Raw genomic sequence first — 16,851 nt, 5'->3', positions numbered from 1 at the left:
CCAAACTCATTCTATGAGGCCACCATCACCCTGATACCAAAACCAGACAAAGATACTACAAAAATAGAAAATTACAGACCAATATCACTGATGAATATAGATGCAAAAATCCTCAACAAAATAGTAGCAATCAGAATCCAACAACACATTAAAAGGATCATACACCATGATCAAGTGCGATTTATCCCAGGGATGCAAGGATTCTTCAATATATGCAAATCAATCAATGTGATACACCATATTAACAGAAGAATAAAAACCATATGATCATCTCAATAGCTGCAGAAAAAGGTTTTGGCAAAATTCAACACCCATTTATGATAAAAAAAAAAAACTCTCCAGAAAGTGCGCATAGAGGGGACCTACCTCAACATAATAAAGGCCATAAAAAAAAAAAGATCTGAGGGCCTATAGTTTATTTGGAGGTGAACCTGGAACCACAGGGAGGAGAGTAGGGATATGATACAGGGAAGTGAAAATAAGCAACAAATGACTTGTTATGAAGCAGGGTACGACCATGGGTGATGAGCCCTCCTCACTGGGGAGCTCCAAGAGTTCCAATGGGCAAGGGAGCTGGGGTACTTATCCCCTAGCTCCCCAGTCATTGGTCAGGGCTGCTCCCAGGAGGTGGTGATTCCATCTTGCCTCAGGGCAGTCAGCACAGGCTCTAGTAACCAGAGAAAGCCTTAGGAAAAGCAAGATTGCTGCCCACTGGCCATTACTAGCTCCAACTGAGAGAGAGCCCGAGCATTTCTGGAGAAACCCTGATGGGCCCTTTAGTCACTGCCTTCTGCACTACCTGACTGTCAATCTTGGGGCATGGCACTGGGGAAGACGCCAACAAAATAGAGCCCTTTTTCTCAGAAGACCTACTATTATCACAGGTAGAGCCCATAACATGTCAAAGGTAATAATACCCTGGTTAGCCTCTCTTTTGAATGTTCACAGTCAGTGGAAACAGTGTTGTTGTAGTACGGAAGAGGAACTATAGGGTACAGACGTAGGGTATAAACATATCTGTCTTCTATACACATGTACAAGGAGTACACAGGTGCTGATCCAGTCAGGTGTTAAATAATAATGGTATAATTCAATTCAATAGATGGAGGATAAAAATAGTTGGGGGCCCTCATTGTAGTAGGCACTGTGATGGATGCTTCACATATGTTGTCTCATAAAAATCCTCTGACAGCCCGGGAGGGTCACACTGTCCCCACTGACAGGTCAGGAAACAGGCTCAGAGATGCTCTCTGACCAAGGTCACCTGCTAGTAATGGCCAGGACTGGGGCTCAGTCCTAGCTCTGCCTGAATTCAAAGTTCTTGTTCTTTGCCCTGCCCTACAGTGGCCTCATTTATAGGCAAGGGGGAAAGAGCTGTTAAGAATTCATCTTTTGCTCTGAGCAGGTATGTGTAACACACTTTATAAGCCTCAGCTCATTTCATCCTCTCGGCAGCCCAGAGAAGTATTAGCTGTGCCCTTTTCACCAACCAGAGACCCAAGCTCGGAGACTCACACAGCGGCTAAGTGGCTGAGCGTGCTCTCTGCCCTGGCCCTCTGACTTCCCAGCCTCTGCTCTTTCCTCTGCACGAGCTGGCTTTGGGACAGTGCAGGCCAAAGAGATGACTGAGACCCAGACCCTGCCACAGGGCCCTTGTCATCGGGGAGGAGGGCCCAGCCCTGTGCGTGATCAGCCAGAACCCAAGTTGGATCATGGAATGAACCAGACAGTCTGTCACAGCAACTCAGGGAAGGAGGAGGCCACATATGGGCAGGAAGACCAGAAAGTGCTCTAGGAAGAGGGGCACAGGGGAGGTCTTTGCGGGGCCCCTTGTTCTAAGGCGGTACCAGCCCCTCTCTGATTTCTCTCTCCCTCCTGCCTGCAGATGTGGCCCCAGTTTTGCAGAGCCCTGACGGCAACTGGATGGCCCTGAAGGATGGGGCTCTGCCCCCAACCCGCCTGCTGGCCAAACCTAAGAGTGGCACGTTTCAGGCCCTGGAGGCGGCCTCCAGCGTGGCGTCCGCCTATGATGAGATGGGCTCTGACAGCGAGGAGGACTTTGACTGGAAGGAGGCCTTGAGCACGCTGTGCCCACAGCCCCAGAGCCTGCCCAGGAACCCCCAGCCTCAGCCCACGCAAGCCCAGGGCTCAGACCAAGGCCCCTCCGCCTACTCTGGGCTCTCCCCCAATCCCGAGGCCATGTGCTCTGACTCAGAAACCTCCTCGGCAGGCTCTTCCCGGGAAGCTGGGCACCGGGCCGGGCTGTCCTGGTTGCAGAGGAAGGCCCCCAGGAATCCCTCAGCCGAGAAGATGCGCCTACAGGGAGAGCTAGACGTGAACTTCAACCCCCAGGCAGCCAGCAGGGAGACCTCAGACAGCAGCGAGCCTGAGGAGGCCCCCCACCCCGCAGATCGGAGGGCCAGGAGGTGGAGAAGGGCCCGGGTGGGCTCGGAGGAGCCAAGCAAGGAATTGTCTTTCCCCAGCGGCCATTCCCCGGAGCTGGACACACATCAGGTAATAAAGCTGGGTGCGTGCAAGCACACACACATTTTTCAGTAGGCTGTGCCCTCCTCCAAGCAGGAGTGGTGTGGAGAGTCCCGGGTTCAGAATCCATGGAACCGGATTCTCATCTTGGTTTTGCTGCTCAGTCATAACTCTTGGAGGCTCCATGCCCTCCTCTCTGGAGATGAAAGCTTAGAGTTCAAAGTGGGTTTGCAAAGTGTGGCCCCCAGACCAGCAGCCGCAGCAGCACCTGGGAACTTGTTAGAAATGCAGATCCTCAGGCCCTGCCCCAGAGCTGCTAAATCGGAAATTCTGGGGATGGTGCCCAGGCATCTCTGTTATAACAAGCTCTCTTGGTGATTCTTCTGTGCATTAAAGTCTGATGGCCACTGGTGTGGGGTTAAGGCTATGGGGTTTAGAGTCAGCCTCCTCGAGTTCAAATCCAGCTGTGTGACCTTGGACAAGGCATCTTTTTAGGTCTCAGTTTCCTCATCTGTCAAATGGGGCTAATATTAGAACCTACTTCAAAGAATGGTTGTGATGAGTGAATAAGATAACTTTATAAATTGCTGTCCTAGAACACAGCACAAGGGCACAGTCAGTATTGTTTCAATGTGATAATTCAGGGCACAGTTTACTAACATTCTGTGACTTTTAGTCCCCATCACAAGCCTCCTCGGAATCCTCAGTGCCACCTCCCTCACGGTTTACCTCACGAACCACCTTAGAGAATCTGATTAAAGCTATAGAATCTCTCCCTAGAAAAACAGACCTGTACATACAAACACACACACACACACACACACACACACACACACACTTTGCTTACAATTTCAGGTAGTTCATGGACCCCCAACCAGATTAATTTTATATTCTGTGAATAAACCCTGCTCATGCCCAGCTCTATGCCTGTAATCATGCTGTGTCCTCGCCCTCACCTCTTCCTGGTTGTGATCACCATGAACTGAATATTGAACTTTGTGATGCTGACTCTGGCCTTCCCATAGCAGTGTTTTCTAAACTCAAAAAGGACACATGTAGCCTGGAAAGTTTAAATGCCTAAAAGCAATGGATTGCACTATTTGAAACTGTGACCCTTATGGAAGATCTAGTTATGTTGCCTCTGCTTTCTGTAGGCACATCATCACAGCTACTTGCATTACTATCAACTTGACTTTTTAGGCTCCTGGAGAAACCACACCCACTTTCTGGATGTCATTGCATCTCCCATAGTACCCAGCTACCGTGCCTTGCATTCTTAGTTTGGGTTCCACCAAAAACAGGTCTGGAATTAAGGATTTGGATGTAGTTTTATGAGAGAGGCGATCCCAGGAAACCCAAGAGTGAAACGGGGAAATGAGAAAAGCCAATGAAGATACAATATAGGCAACTGGGGCTCCATCCCACCAGGGACCCACTGAGAAGTCATGTGGATCACAGCTCAGAATTCTCCTACTAGAAGACGGGGAAGAGTTACCTAGTCTCCCATCTCCCACTGGTAGAGAGAGGTCCCACGCAGGGTGAGCATAAACTCCATACACAGCCAGGTTTGCATGGATGGTGCCTGAGAAATCCCTCAGATGAAGAAGAAGAGAGAGAGCCGGGTCTGAGGTGGGAAACTATCAGTGAGCCACAGATCATCCCCTGTGGCTGCAGGCAACTCATGTAGGTCTGGGGGATACAGCCTGGGACATCACCAGCCTCTGCTACAGTGACCTTCTATGAATTGTCAGCCAGATCCCTGATCCTGGGGCTCCCATTAAGACAGTCATGAAAAAAAAAAATTAAAACAAAAAGACAGTCGTGCACTCAGAGGTCCTCAGGTCACAGAATTTAGCATCAGTGCTGCCTGACCTGCTAATATGTTGCCTAGAAATTTGGTCCAAGCTCTCATTTTCTCCTCTGTAAAATAAGATCATTACAAATCTGCCATGTGAGATTGTTGTGATCATAAATGAGAAATATAAAATTCGGTTCAACTGTGAATCATTATCATCTAGCTCAAGTGGAGACTGTTTTCCAGGGACTCTGGGTGACTTGCCTGAAGGGATATTCTTGAGAGTTGTCTGCATGATTCACTGGCAGGTATAAAATGCCACCTATCCACCATAACTAGGTGCCTGAAGCTTCCTATTTATTCTGAGGTGGCTTGTAAGTTGTCTTCTGCTGTTAATCCTTGCAAGGCGTCAACAGGAGAAGGCAAGGGCCAGCAGAAAGGATCCAGGACATCTGCTGTGTCTGCCTCCTCGGCAGTGTTCTTTCCCCACCACTAGGTGGCGATGGCGTTGCACTTCTGGGGACTTCAAAACCCTGGCCCTCCTCGTCCTCCCTTCTATTTAGTTTACTAGGGCAGTTCTCGACCCTCCCCCCCCCACCAAAAAAAGGTATATATATATATATATATATATACACATGTATATATGTATATATATATATAAACTATTTGCATACTTATAAGTTATATAAATAAGTGAATATAAAAATTATTAAAACATACAGATATAGTCTCCTTTGAGCACAACCCTAAATCCCTGGCATCTCTCCCCAAATGACTACATTTGTATTTGTGCATCATATAGGTATAGCACATTTAGAAATATAGTTCTGTAAATGTATCTGTGTTTTAGCAAAATCGGCATCCTACTCCCCATATTCTTCCACCTTTTTCTCCTAACAGTATGTGATGGAAAAGTCAGAGCACACAGATCTCTGCACAGTACCTACAAAAGATTGCATCGCAGTGGTCTTCAGCGGGGAGTGTGGGAGTGGGAGCAAGCCGTTCAGGGTGCAAGCAGTAAGGGTGCATTGCCTGATGAGAATTTTAAAACAATAATAAATCCAATCAAAGTCAGTCTTTTTAATTATCATCTTGCACCAGGCACGGACAATTCTAAGCAATGCTAATGATAAGAGAACTTTATCAGTGTTGCTCCAAATATCGCGCCCAACCTCCTCGGTTCTTCACTGTTCCAAGGTGGGGAGGAATCCACAATCAATAGTTCCCATAATGATGGCTATTCAAGTCTTTTTCAATGTTTGATGTTATAAACAATACTGCAGAAAATATTATTGCACAAAGCTCTTTATACAAGTACAGGAGTAGAATTTCAGACTGGAGGCATAGATGGATCTTTAATTATAATGAGCACTTGCCAAATTAAACTCCCAAAACTTCACAGCAGTCTACATAGCCATGCACCATAGAGCACATTATCTCATATTGTCAACAATACTCAGTGTTGTCAGTCTGTTAAACTGTTGCCAACTTTATGTGAGGAAAAAAATATATTTCTTTTTAGTTAACATAGTTACTACTAAGATTGAGCATTTTTTCCTATATTTACAGCTATTTGCATTTTTCCTTCCGTGAAAGACACATTTATATGTTTCTTCTATTATTTCGTCAGACCAATTGTCTTTTTCTCCTTGCTTTTTAGGAATTAGTTTTATTTTCTAATTATACTGTAGACGTTAGTTCTTTGAAGGTTACACACTGGAGATACTCTCCCACTGTCTATCACTTTCACCTTAACTTTATTTAAGTATACTTTACATGCAAAAATTTTTGTTGCTAATAGTTTATCAGTTATTTTCTTCATTTCCTTTATATTTTGTACCTTGTTTGAGAAGGTTTTAAATCTCCAAGGCTATTAGAATATTTTCCTATTTTTTCCTAATACTTTGTAGTTTTGTATTTTACATTTAGCTCTTTAGTCTAATGTACTTTACTTTAGGGGACAATATGATCTAACCTTATTTTTTTTCAAATTAAATATCTGTCATCAAATCATTATTAAATAATTCATCCTATATCTATTATGAGCAGTTTTCTGAGTCACGGAAGCCATATTAGAATCATAAACCCATTCCTTAAAAGATGCTGCTCCTTGAGAAGCAAGAACAACTACAATCCTGCAGCCTGTGGAACAAAAACCACATTCACAGAAAGATAGACAAGATGAAAAGGCAGAGGGCTACGTATCAGATGAAGGAACAAGATAAAACCCCAGAAAAACAACTAAATGGAGTGGAGATAGGCAACCTTCCAGAAAAAGAATTCAGAATAATGATAGTGAAGATGATCCAGGACCTCAGAAAAAGAATGGAGGCAAAGATCGACAAGATGCAAGAAATGTTTAACAAAGACCTAGAAGGATTAAAGAACAAACAAACAGAGATGAACAATACAATAACTGAAATGAAAACTACACTAGAAGGAATCAATAGCAGAATAACTGAGGCAGAAGAACGGATAAGTGACCTGGAAGACAGAATGTGGGAATTCACTGCTGTGGAACAGAAAAAAAGAAAAAAGAATGAAAGGAAATGAAGGCAGCCTAAGAGACCTCTGGGACAACATTAAACGCAACAACATTCACATTATAGGGGTCTCAGAAGGAGAAGAGAGAGAGAAGGGACCAGAGAAAATATTTGAAGAGATTACAGTGGAAAATTTCCCAAACATGGGAAAGGAAATAGCCACCCAAGTCCAGGAAGCACGGAGAGTCCCATACAGGATAAACCCAAGGAGAAACACGCCAAGACACATAGCAATCAAATTGACAAAAATTAAAGACAAAGAAAAATTATTAAAAGCAGCAAGGGAAAAATGACAAATAACATACAAAGGAACTCCCATAAGGTTAACAGCTGATTTCTCAGCAGAAACTCTACAAGCCAGAAGGGAGTGGCATGATGTATATAAAGTGATGAAAGGGAAGAACCTACAACCAAGATTACTCTACCCGGCAAGGATCTCATTCAGATTTGATGGAGAAATCAAAACAGTTACAGAAAAGCAAAAGCTAAGAGAATTCAGCACCACCAAACCAGCTCTACAACAAATGCTAAAGGAACTTCTCTAAGTGAGAAACACAAGAGAAGAAAAGGACCTACAAAAACAAACCCAAAACAATTAAGAAAATGGTCATAGGAACATACATATCAATAATTACCTTAAATATGAATGGATTAAGTGCTCCAACCAAAAGACATAGGCTTGCTGAATGGATACAAAAACAAGACCCATATATATGCTGTCTACAAGAGACCCACGTCAGACCTAGGGACGCATTCAGACTGAAAGTGAGGGGATGAAAAAAGATATTCCATGCAAATGGAAATCAAAACAAAGCTGGAGTATCAATACTCATATCAGATAAAATAGACTTCAAAATAAAGAATGTTACATAAGACAAGGAAGGACACTACATAATGATCAAGGGATCAATCCAAGAAGAAGATATAACAATTATAAATATATATGCACCCAACATAGGAGCACCTCAATACATAAGGCAAATGCTAAGAGCTATAAAAGAGGAAATTGACAGTAACAATAATAGTGGGTGACTTTAACACCTCACTTACATCAATGGACAGATCATCCAGACAGAAAATAAATAAGGAAACACAAGCTTTAAATGACACAATAGACCAGACAGATTTAATTGATATTTATAGGACGTTCCATCCAAAAACAGCAGATTACACTTTCTTCTCAAGTGCTCATGGAATATTCTCCAGGATAGATCACATCTTGGGTCACAAATCAAGCCTCAACAAATTTAAGAAAATTGAAATCATATCAAGCATCTTTTCTGACCACAACACTATGAGATTAGAAATCAATTAAAAGGAAAGAAACATTAAAAATACAAAAACATGGAGGCTAAACAATACGTTACTAAATAACCAAGAGATCACTGAAGAAATCAAACAGGAAATCCAAAAATACCTAGAGACAAATGACAATGAAAACATGATGATCCAAAACCTATGGAATGCAGCAAAAGCAGTTCTAAGAGGGAAGTTTATAGCTAGACAAGCTTACCTCAAGAAACAAGAAAAATCTCAAATAAACAATCTAACCTTACATCTAAAGGAACTAGAGAAAGAAGAACAAACAAAACCCAAAGTTAGCAGAAGGAAAGAAATCATAAAGATCAGAGCAGAAATAAATGAAATAGAAACAAAGAAAACAATAGCAAAGATCAATAAAACTAAAAGCTGGTTCTTTGAGAAGATAAACAGAATTGATAAACCATTAGCCAGACTCATATGTAAAGAGGGAGAGGGCTCAAATCAATAAAATTAGACATGAAAAAGAGAAGTTACAACAGACACCACAGAAATACAAAGCATCCTAAGAGACTACCACAAGCAACTCTATGCCAATAAAATGGACAACCTGGAAGAAACAGACAAATTCTTAGAAAGGTATAACCTTCCAAGACTGAACCAGGAAGAAATAGAAAATATGTACAGACCAATCACAAGTAATGAAATTGAAACTGTGATTAAAAATTTTCCCGGTCTTCCCTGGTGGCACAGTGGTTGAGAATCTGCCTGCCAATGCAGGGGACACGAGCTCAGGCCCTGGTCTGGGAAGATCCCACATGCCACACAACTAGGCCTGTGAGCCACAACTACTGAGCCTGCGTGTCTGGAGCCTGTGCTCCGCAACAAGAGAGGCCGCGATAGTGAGAGGCCCGCACATCGCAATGAAGAATGGCCCCCGCTTGCCGCAACTAGAGAAAGCCCTCACATAGAAACGAAGACCCAACACAGCCAAAATTAAATAAATAAATTTAAAATGAAACAAACAAAAATCTTCCAACAAACAAAAGTCCAGGATGAGATGGCTTCACAGGTGAATTCTATCAAACATTTAGAGAAGAGCTAACATGCATCCTTCTCAAACTCTCCCAAAAAACTGCGGAGGAAGGAACACTCCCAAACTCATTCTATGAGGCCACCATCACCCTGATACCCAAACCAGACAAAGATACTACAAAAAAAGAAAATTACAGACCAATATCACTGATGAATACAGAAGCAAAAATCCTCAACAAAATATTACAGAATCCAACAACACATTAAAAGGATCATACACCATGATCAAGTGGGATTTATCCCAGGGATGCAAGGATTCTTCAATATATGCAAATCAATCAATGTGATACACCATATTAACAAATTGAAGAAGAAAAACCATATGATATCTCATTAGATGCAGAAAAAGCTTTTGACAAAATTCAACACCCATTTATGATAAAAAATCTCCAGAATGTGGGCACAGAGGGAACCTACCTCAACATAATAAAGGCCATATATGACAAACCCACAGCAAACATCATTCTCAATAGTGAAAAACTGAAAGCATTGCCTCTAAGATCAGGAACAAGAAAAGAATGTCCACTCTCACCACTATTATTCAACACAGTTTTGGAAGTCCTAGCCATGGCAATCAGAGAAGAAAAAGAAATAAAAGGAATACAAATTGGAAAAGAAGAAGTAAAACTGTCACTGTTTGCAGATGACGTGATACTATACATAGAGAATCCTAAAGATGCCACCAGAAAACTACTAGAGCCAATTAATGAATTTGGTAAAGTTGCAGAGTACAAAATTAATGCACAGAAATCTCTTGCACTCCTGTATACTAATGATGAAAAATCTGAAAGAGAAATTAAGGAAACACTCCCATTTACCAATGCAACAAAAAGAATAAAATACCTAGGAATAAACCTACCTAGGGAGACAAAAGACCTGTATGCAGAAAACTATAAGACACTGATGAAAGAAATTAAATATGAACAGATGGAGAGATATATCATGTTCTTGGATTAGAAGAATCAATATTGTAAAAATGACCATACTACCCAAAGCAATCTACAGATTCAATGCAATCCCTATCAAATTACCAATGGCATTTTTTATGGAACTAGACCAAAAAATCTTAAAATTTGTATGGAGACACAAAAGACCCCGAATAGCCAAAGCAGTCTTGAGGGAAAAAAACGGAGCTGGAGGAATCAGACTCCCTGATTTCAGACTGTATTATAAAGCTATAGTAATCAAGACAATATGGTACTGGCACATAAACAGAAACATAGATCAACGGAACAGGATAGAAAGCCCAGAGATTAACCCACGCACCTATGGTCAACTAATCTATGAGAAAGGAGGCAAGGATATACAGTGGAGAAAAGACAGTCTTTCAATAAGTGGTTCTGGGAAAACTGGACAGGTACATGTAAAAGAATGAAATTAGAACACTACCTAACACTATACACAAAAATAAGCTCAAAATGGATTAAAGACCTAAATGTAAGACTGGACACTATAAAACTCTTAGAGGAAAACATAGGCAGAACACTCTATGACATAAATCACAGCAAGATCTTTTTTGATCCATCTCCTAGAGTAATGGAAATAAAAACAAAAAAAACAAATGGGACCTAATGAAACTTCAAAGTTTTTGCACAGCAAAGGAAACCATAAACAAGACGAATAGACAGCCCTCAGAATGGGAGAAAATATTTGCAAACGAATCAATGGACAAAGGATTAGTCTCCAAAATATATAAACAGCTCATGAAGCTCAATATTAAAAAAACAAACAACCCAATCCAAAAATGGGCAGAAGACCTAAATAGACATTTCTCCAAAGAAGACATACAGATGGCCAAGAAGCACATGAAAAGCTGCTCAACATCACTAATTATTAGAGAAATGCAAATCAAAACTACAATGAGGTATCACCTCACACCAGTTAGAATGGGCATCATCAGAAAATCTACAAACAACAAATGCTGGAGAGGGTGTGGAGGAAAGGGAACCCTCTTGCACTGTTGGTGGGAATGTAAATTGATACAGCCACTATGGAGAACAGTATGGAGATTCCTTAAAAAACTAAAAATAGAATTACCATATGATCCAGGAATTCCACTACTGGGCATATACCCAGAGAAAACCATAATTCAAAAAGACACATGCACCCCAATGTTCACTGCAGCACTATTTACAACAGCCAGGTCATGGAAGCAGCCTAAATGCCCATCGACAGACGAATGGATAAAGAAGATGTGGTACATGTATACAATGGGATATTACTCAGCCATAAAAAGGAACAAAATTGGGTCATTTGTAGAGACGTGGATATATCTGGAGACTGTCATACAGAGTGAAGTAAGTCAGAAAGAGAAATACAAATATCGTATATTAACTCATACATGTGGAACCTAGAAAAATGGTACAGATGAGCCGGTTTGCAGGGCAGAAGTTGAGACACAGATGTAGAGAACAAACGTATGGACACCAAGGGGGGAAAGCCATGGGGAGGTGGTGGTGGTGGTGTAATGAATTGGGCGATTGGGATTGACATGTATACAGTGAGGTGTATAAAACTGATGACTAATAAGAACCTGCTGTATAAAAAAATAAATTAAATTTAAAAATTAAAATAAAATAAAATAAAAAAGATGCTGCTCCTTGACCTGAGATCCAAGAGAAATTTATCTCATGGGTCCTTGTGGAGAGAATGCAGAATGCAGAATACAGCACCCTCCACAATAAACTGCTTCAAACGAACACACACTTTGGAGGCTGCTTCTCACAGTGTCCCTCAGTGTGGACCAATACATCGCTCTGGGGACAACTCAGTCGGGTCAGGTCTACGAGGGGCCAAAATACTCTGACCTCTGCTGGTCCGGGTTGCTCCAGGATTAAATTGTAGGATCTGTAGAGGAGTGGATGGCTGCCTCCTCAGGCCCTGGCTCATGAGTGCTGTGCAGCTCTGAATTCAAAGGCATGCACCTGACAAGTGCCTGCAAGACCATGCATGTTGGGGGTATTATGGCAACACCCCCACGCCCATGAACAGAGGCACCTGACGGGTCTACCCACCTCGGAGGTGTGTCAAGAGAACGCTCCCAAGCAAGCCCTTAAATCTTCTCAAATTGTGTTTGAATTTCCTCCAGTACACAGACCAAAGGGTGACAGTCCCCACCTCCCCATCCTCAATTCTTCACCATTGATTTTCATATCTTTTTAGGTGTGGAAACTTCCTTTAAATGAAAACTTAGAGAGCCTCTCTGAGACAAGTCTGCCATCCCCCCATGCCTCTCACTCCCACCTCCACAGCAGCCTAAGCAAGTACAGATCATAGCCTGCAAAAAGTTTACAGCAAGTATGACCAAATACCCGCTGGACAGCAGAAAAATCTTGAGTCAAGTATCTGTCAAGTGATTCCCCTTATTGGTGAGAATTGCTGGGTGGGCCCTCTAAGACAAGCCGGTTGCAGAGAACAGGTCTAGAAAACAATGAGACATTTGCTGTATAACAGTGTTTCTTAAACATTCGTGTGTCATAGGCTCTTTTGAGAACCTGATGAATTATTAAGTCTTCTCCCCAGTGGGGGGAGAAATGTGCATAAACACAAGCGCTCAGAGCTTTACATTTTTAAACAGGACTCTGTTGGATATTAAGGATCATCCACCAAAAATAATGACTTTTGTTTTGCTATAGTTAACTTATAGCCCTACTTTGGGCAGATATCAAATAGAGGGGCTACCTGTCAGTTAAAGCCTTTACTTACTTGTGGCAGTAAAACCGTATTCATTCCACGAGGCAAATGTTGAGCTCTCTATATGGCAGGGACTCGAACCCAGCCCACTCACAACAGATAGCAAGTCGTTTGCAATGAAAAGAAGGGAATCTGGAACACCCCTCAGCCCCGCTACCCCAGCCCCTACCCTGAAGGTCATCATGTGATTGTTCAGGAGACTCTTCCTGCCCCTTCTGAGATTCTGACTCTCACGCCTGCATTATGGTCCAGGTTCTGAATCATCATCAAAATCCAAGGATCATGTAACTTAGCCTACACCCAACGCCAATCCAGAGTCAAAGAAAAAAATAAAGATGAAATCCACTGTTAATGCTGCTTCCTTCCTAAAGGATTTTTCCACAAAGTAATAGGCCAACTGTGGTCAGTATGAAAATAATTGTGTCTTAAATGCCTGTTCCTCATGTAAATATTGACCTGAGAAGTCCAGGCTAATGATTTTCCAGATATTTTATACAGATTGCCATAATTCTAGGGAATAAATGGCTGCTGTTTCAACAAATGGCATAGTTAATTCTGCCAGATTATAAAGGGAAAACAGACTAGGGGCAGAGCCCATCCGTCAGAGGGATTTGGGTTCTGGGAGAGGGAGATGTGACCCAGATTTGATTAAGGTTTTGTTTATTTTGAAATCAATTTTATAATATGAAGGACTCAGAGAACAGCTTGGGATTCACACCAGGACAACTGACCTGTAATTATAAAAGCTAAAATTAAGGCTTCCAGATGACACCCAGGTGCTAAGTTCCCATAACCTCCTTCACCAAATTCATCCCCAAGATCCGGGCCCCATATCTGCCTTCTGTGAAGCTCCACTGACCCAACTCAGACCCTTCCAGGTAAAGCAGTTCTTCTTGAGGCAGAAAGATTATAATATTAAATTTGATAAAATTCCAGGTTCCATCTTCCCATTTCCACCCTGTTAAGTTGACCAAGGATTCGATGTATATTTTGGTACGTATGACTGTTCTTATCACACCAGTTATTTTTTTTTAATGCTTTATTCACCGGAGTACAGCATGTGAATAAATCATAGTTTTAGGTTAACAGCAATACACTGGGAGAGGACAAACCTCTATCTTAAGGCACCAGAGACAGAACTTTTTCGAGTCCTCAGAAGAAACAGGTCAACAGTGGAGTCAGCCAGTACCAAGGCTCATTCTGCTCTTCTTGGATTCGGGATAAATATGCCAAGGGATTTGCAAGTAAAGCTATGTACATTTGTCACGTACAGTGCCTCTAGGGTTAGTTAACCTGTTGGGGCTTTTCTCTGAAGTTGACTAAAATGATATCTAAAAGCAAGCTTCAGAACTTCTGATTTTTTAGGTCAGGTTCAGTATCTTTCATCACAGGGGCTGGGGAGAGCCACCAGGACACCAGGATATATTCAATGAAGGCTGACATGTAACACCTGAGAGTAATTCTTTAGCAGGGCTCTTTTTAAAAAGATGGAGAAAACCCAGAGCCTCCCACCTCCCCCTCAAATGACCTGGCAGTTGAAAGCCAGGCTCTAGGAGAAAGTGTTGCTAGGACTGCGGTTGTGTAGCCTGGAAGACACTGACATTGCTCCCTTCAAATGTGTGGAGAATTTTGATGAGGATGGTGATAAGGCTGAGTAGGAGAAAAACTGCTTTGAATTAAAGCAAGCAGGATTTCAAGGTCTATAAAGACAGACCACTAGGGCAACTGAAGGTAAGGACAGTCCTCTGAGACTGTGGCTTTGCTAACTGTTCTCCTTCCAAGGAGCATGGTTTAATTTGGAGCTTCTAGCCTCATCTTAGAATAATGCAAAGAGCTTGGCCTTCAGGGTCAGGCCATCTTCAGCTCAGCCATACACTAGGCACCTGACCTTGGACAGCCTACTCAACCTCAGTGTCTTTGTGGATACAGAGGGAACGACTGAGACCCTTGAAGGAGATTGTGTGCCTCGCCGAGGGCAGTGCTCACCCACATGGCTGTGCTCAGCTGCGAGAACTGTCCAGTTCTCACATACCCATTGCCTCCATTTATTTCTCAATCTTGAGAATTCACAGATTACTCAAGAATTTTTCAGAGGATATCTAGTTTGAGAACAGCTGCATTCAAATCTAAATACTGTCAAGGTAAGAAATCTTTAGCACCACCAGAAGCATAAATGCAAACAAAGGAATGGCGATCCATGGCAGCACTCAGCTGTAAGGTGGTTGCCCTGGTAATCCAGAATGTGCCTTTTTTTTTTTTTTTTTTTTTTTTTTAGGTTATCAGTGAAATGAAAACCAAAATTTAAAAATTAGTATAAAGAACTTGCAGACCACCGAGAATAGATTAGAAGTCTCTTGCTTAAGAAAATGTACTAGCTTATCTTAATGAGTATTCCGTCATCAGGTGTTTAAAATTTTACATCTTTATTTAGCCAGAATCTCCATGTTCCACACACTAAATGAAGTGTGCAAAGAAAAGGCAACGTTTTGATCTTCCATAACCGCCTTAAATTTCCTCATCAGCCTCCGCATTCTGAAGAGCCGGGAATGTAAGCCAGGCAATCCAAGGAACACTTAGCCTCGTGCGATTTAATCAACTTTCTGTTTAAAACTGTATTTTTTTAAGTAAATAACCAGTCTTCCAACCCCTCCACTTTCTCTACCTTCGCTGTCTTGGGGGTGGGGAGGGGGGCTTCTGGTGTCCTCCTAGAGCTGAGCAGTGTCCTCTGGGTCCCTGCAGGTCTCTCAGTGATGGGGCCCCTGTTCATTAAGTCATCCCCCTCCTGCTCCCCGCCCAGCATCCCCCACCAGTGTCTAAGGCTCCCTCTCCTGTGTGCTCAGTCAGAACCCAGGATCTCTCCCTCAGGCCCCAGCTCGGCTCTCACTTTCATCCGCTTCCCACATGGCTGTCCAGCCACAGGGCAGCTACCTCATTTCCACTGTAGGGAGCCCCTGGGTGCTCACCTTCGAGCCACACCAAAGATCTTCCATGAGCCAGCTTCTGGATGCCCTTGGGGCCACCCAGGAGCCTGGGAGATATTTGACAGATAAAGCTCAGTTCCTTAGGTGGATGCTTAACCCTCTGCAGTCTGACCCAGGCCTGTTTTCTCCATACCCCCAAGTTCCCCACTCTCTCCACTTCTGAGCCCTATTCCTCTAACTATACTGAGCAGTTTCATACACCCTGGGTCTTAGTGATCCTGCTGCTTCCTCATCAAGAATGCTTGTCCCCATGTCTACATATTAAAGTGCTCCTCACCTCTCAAGAACCTGCTCAGAGACCATTCTTCCCATGGAGCTGCCCCAAGTCCTCAGACCAAGGGACTCCTCCTTCTCAGGCATAATGGGGGCTTTACTCACCTCTCACAAGGCCCTCATCATGATTCTTACTCAGGCCCAGAAAAAAAAAATTATCGTTTCCCAGGGACCCTTTTTCTTTTATCAATCCAGTGATCTTTTTTCATTTCTGTCATCTATCTCCTTCTAATCACTTTTATATAGACAGTTCCCTTTAGCATTTGTCCAATTACAAACTGTATCAAGCAAATTTGGTACACAAACATCATAAAGAATCTGCCACACATCTTTTTAGCAGAACAGGATGGTCTAGATTCTTGTTGCAAAATATGTGTGATGAAGCCCTTCTTGTTGAATGACTAACTGAATGAAAATACCATCTTTTCTCTTATCCTGATAAATATGTTGTTTACTCATCGATTCTTGGGTTGAGAAAATTCACCTAGGACACTGTCATCTGAAGATTCTTAGTCTGAGATTTTACTTATACAATCAATTCCATCATCATTGTTAGAGTCTGGGGAGCTGCTCTTCTCTTTAACTTCATCTTCTGAGTCATCTAATTGTGAAATGTTCTCTGTCTGTTTTATTCCTTTGCCATTATGAAAAATTTTGAATTCTCAACCATATACAATGAGCTAAAAGCAGACTCAAAACAGTGATGATTTATTCTGATGTTGAATCA

General features: G+C 42.3%; 1 protein-coding gene across 1 annotated transcript in view; it reads left to right on the top strand.

The window, feature by feature from the left end:
* Nucleotides 1-16,851, top strand: part of MYRIP (myosin VIIA and Rab interacting protein) — a 221,144-nt gene that overhangs the window by 159,563 nt on the left and 44,730 nt on the right. The window contains exon 10 of the mRNA XM_029241812.1: nucleotides 1,886-2,514. Coding sequence (XP_029097645.1) covers nucleotides 1,886-2,514 — 629 coding nt within the window. The remainder of the gene's footprint in view (nucleotides 1-1,885; nucleotides 2,515-16,851) is intronic.

This window comes from Monodon monoceros, unplaced genomic scaffold (assembly GCF_005190385.1).
Source record: "Monodon monoceros isolate NGI ecotype Baffin Bay Population unplaced genomic scaffold, NGI_Narwhal_1 Super_Scaffold_3, whole genome shotgun sequence".
NCBI classification, from domain to species: Eukaryota; Metazoa; Chordata; class Mammalia; order Artiodactyla; family Monodontidae; genus Monodon; species Monodon monoceros.
This window is presented reverse-complemented; position numbering and strand designations above follow the sequence as displayed.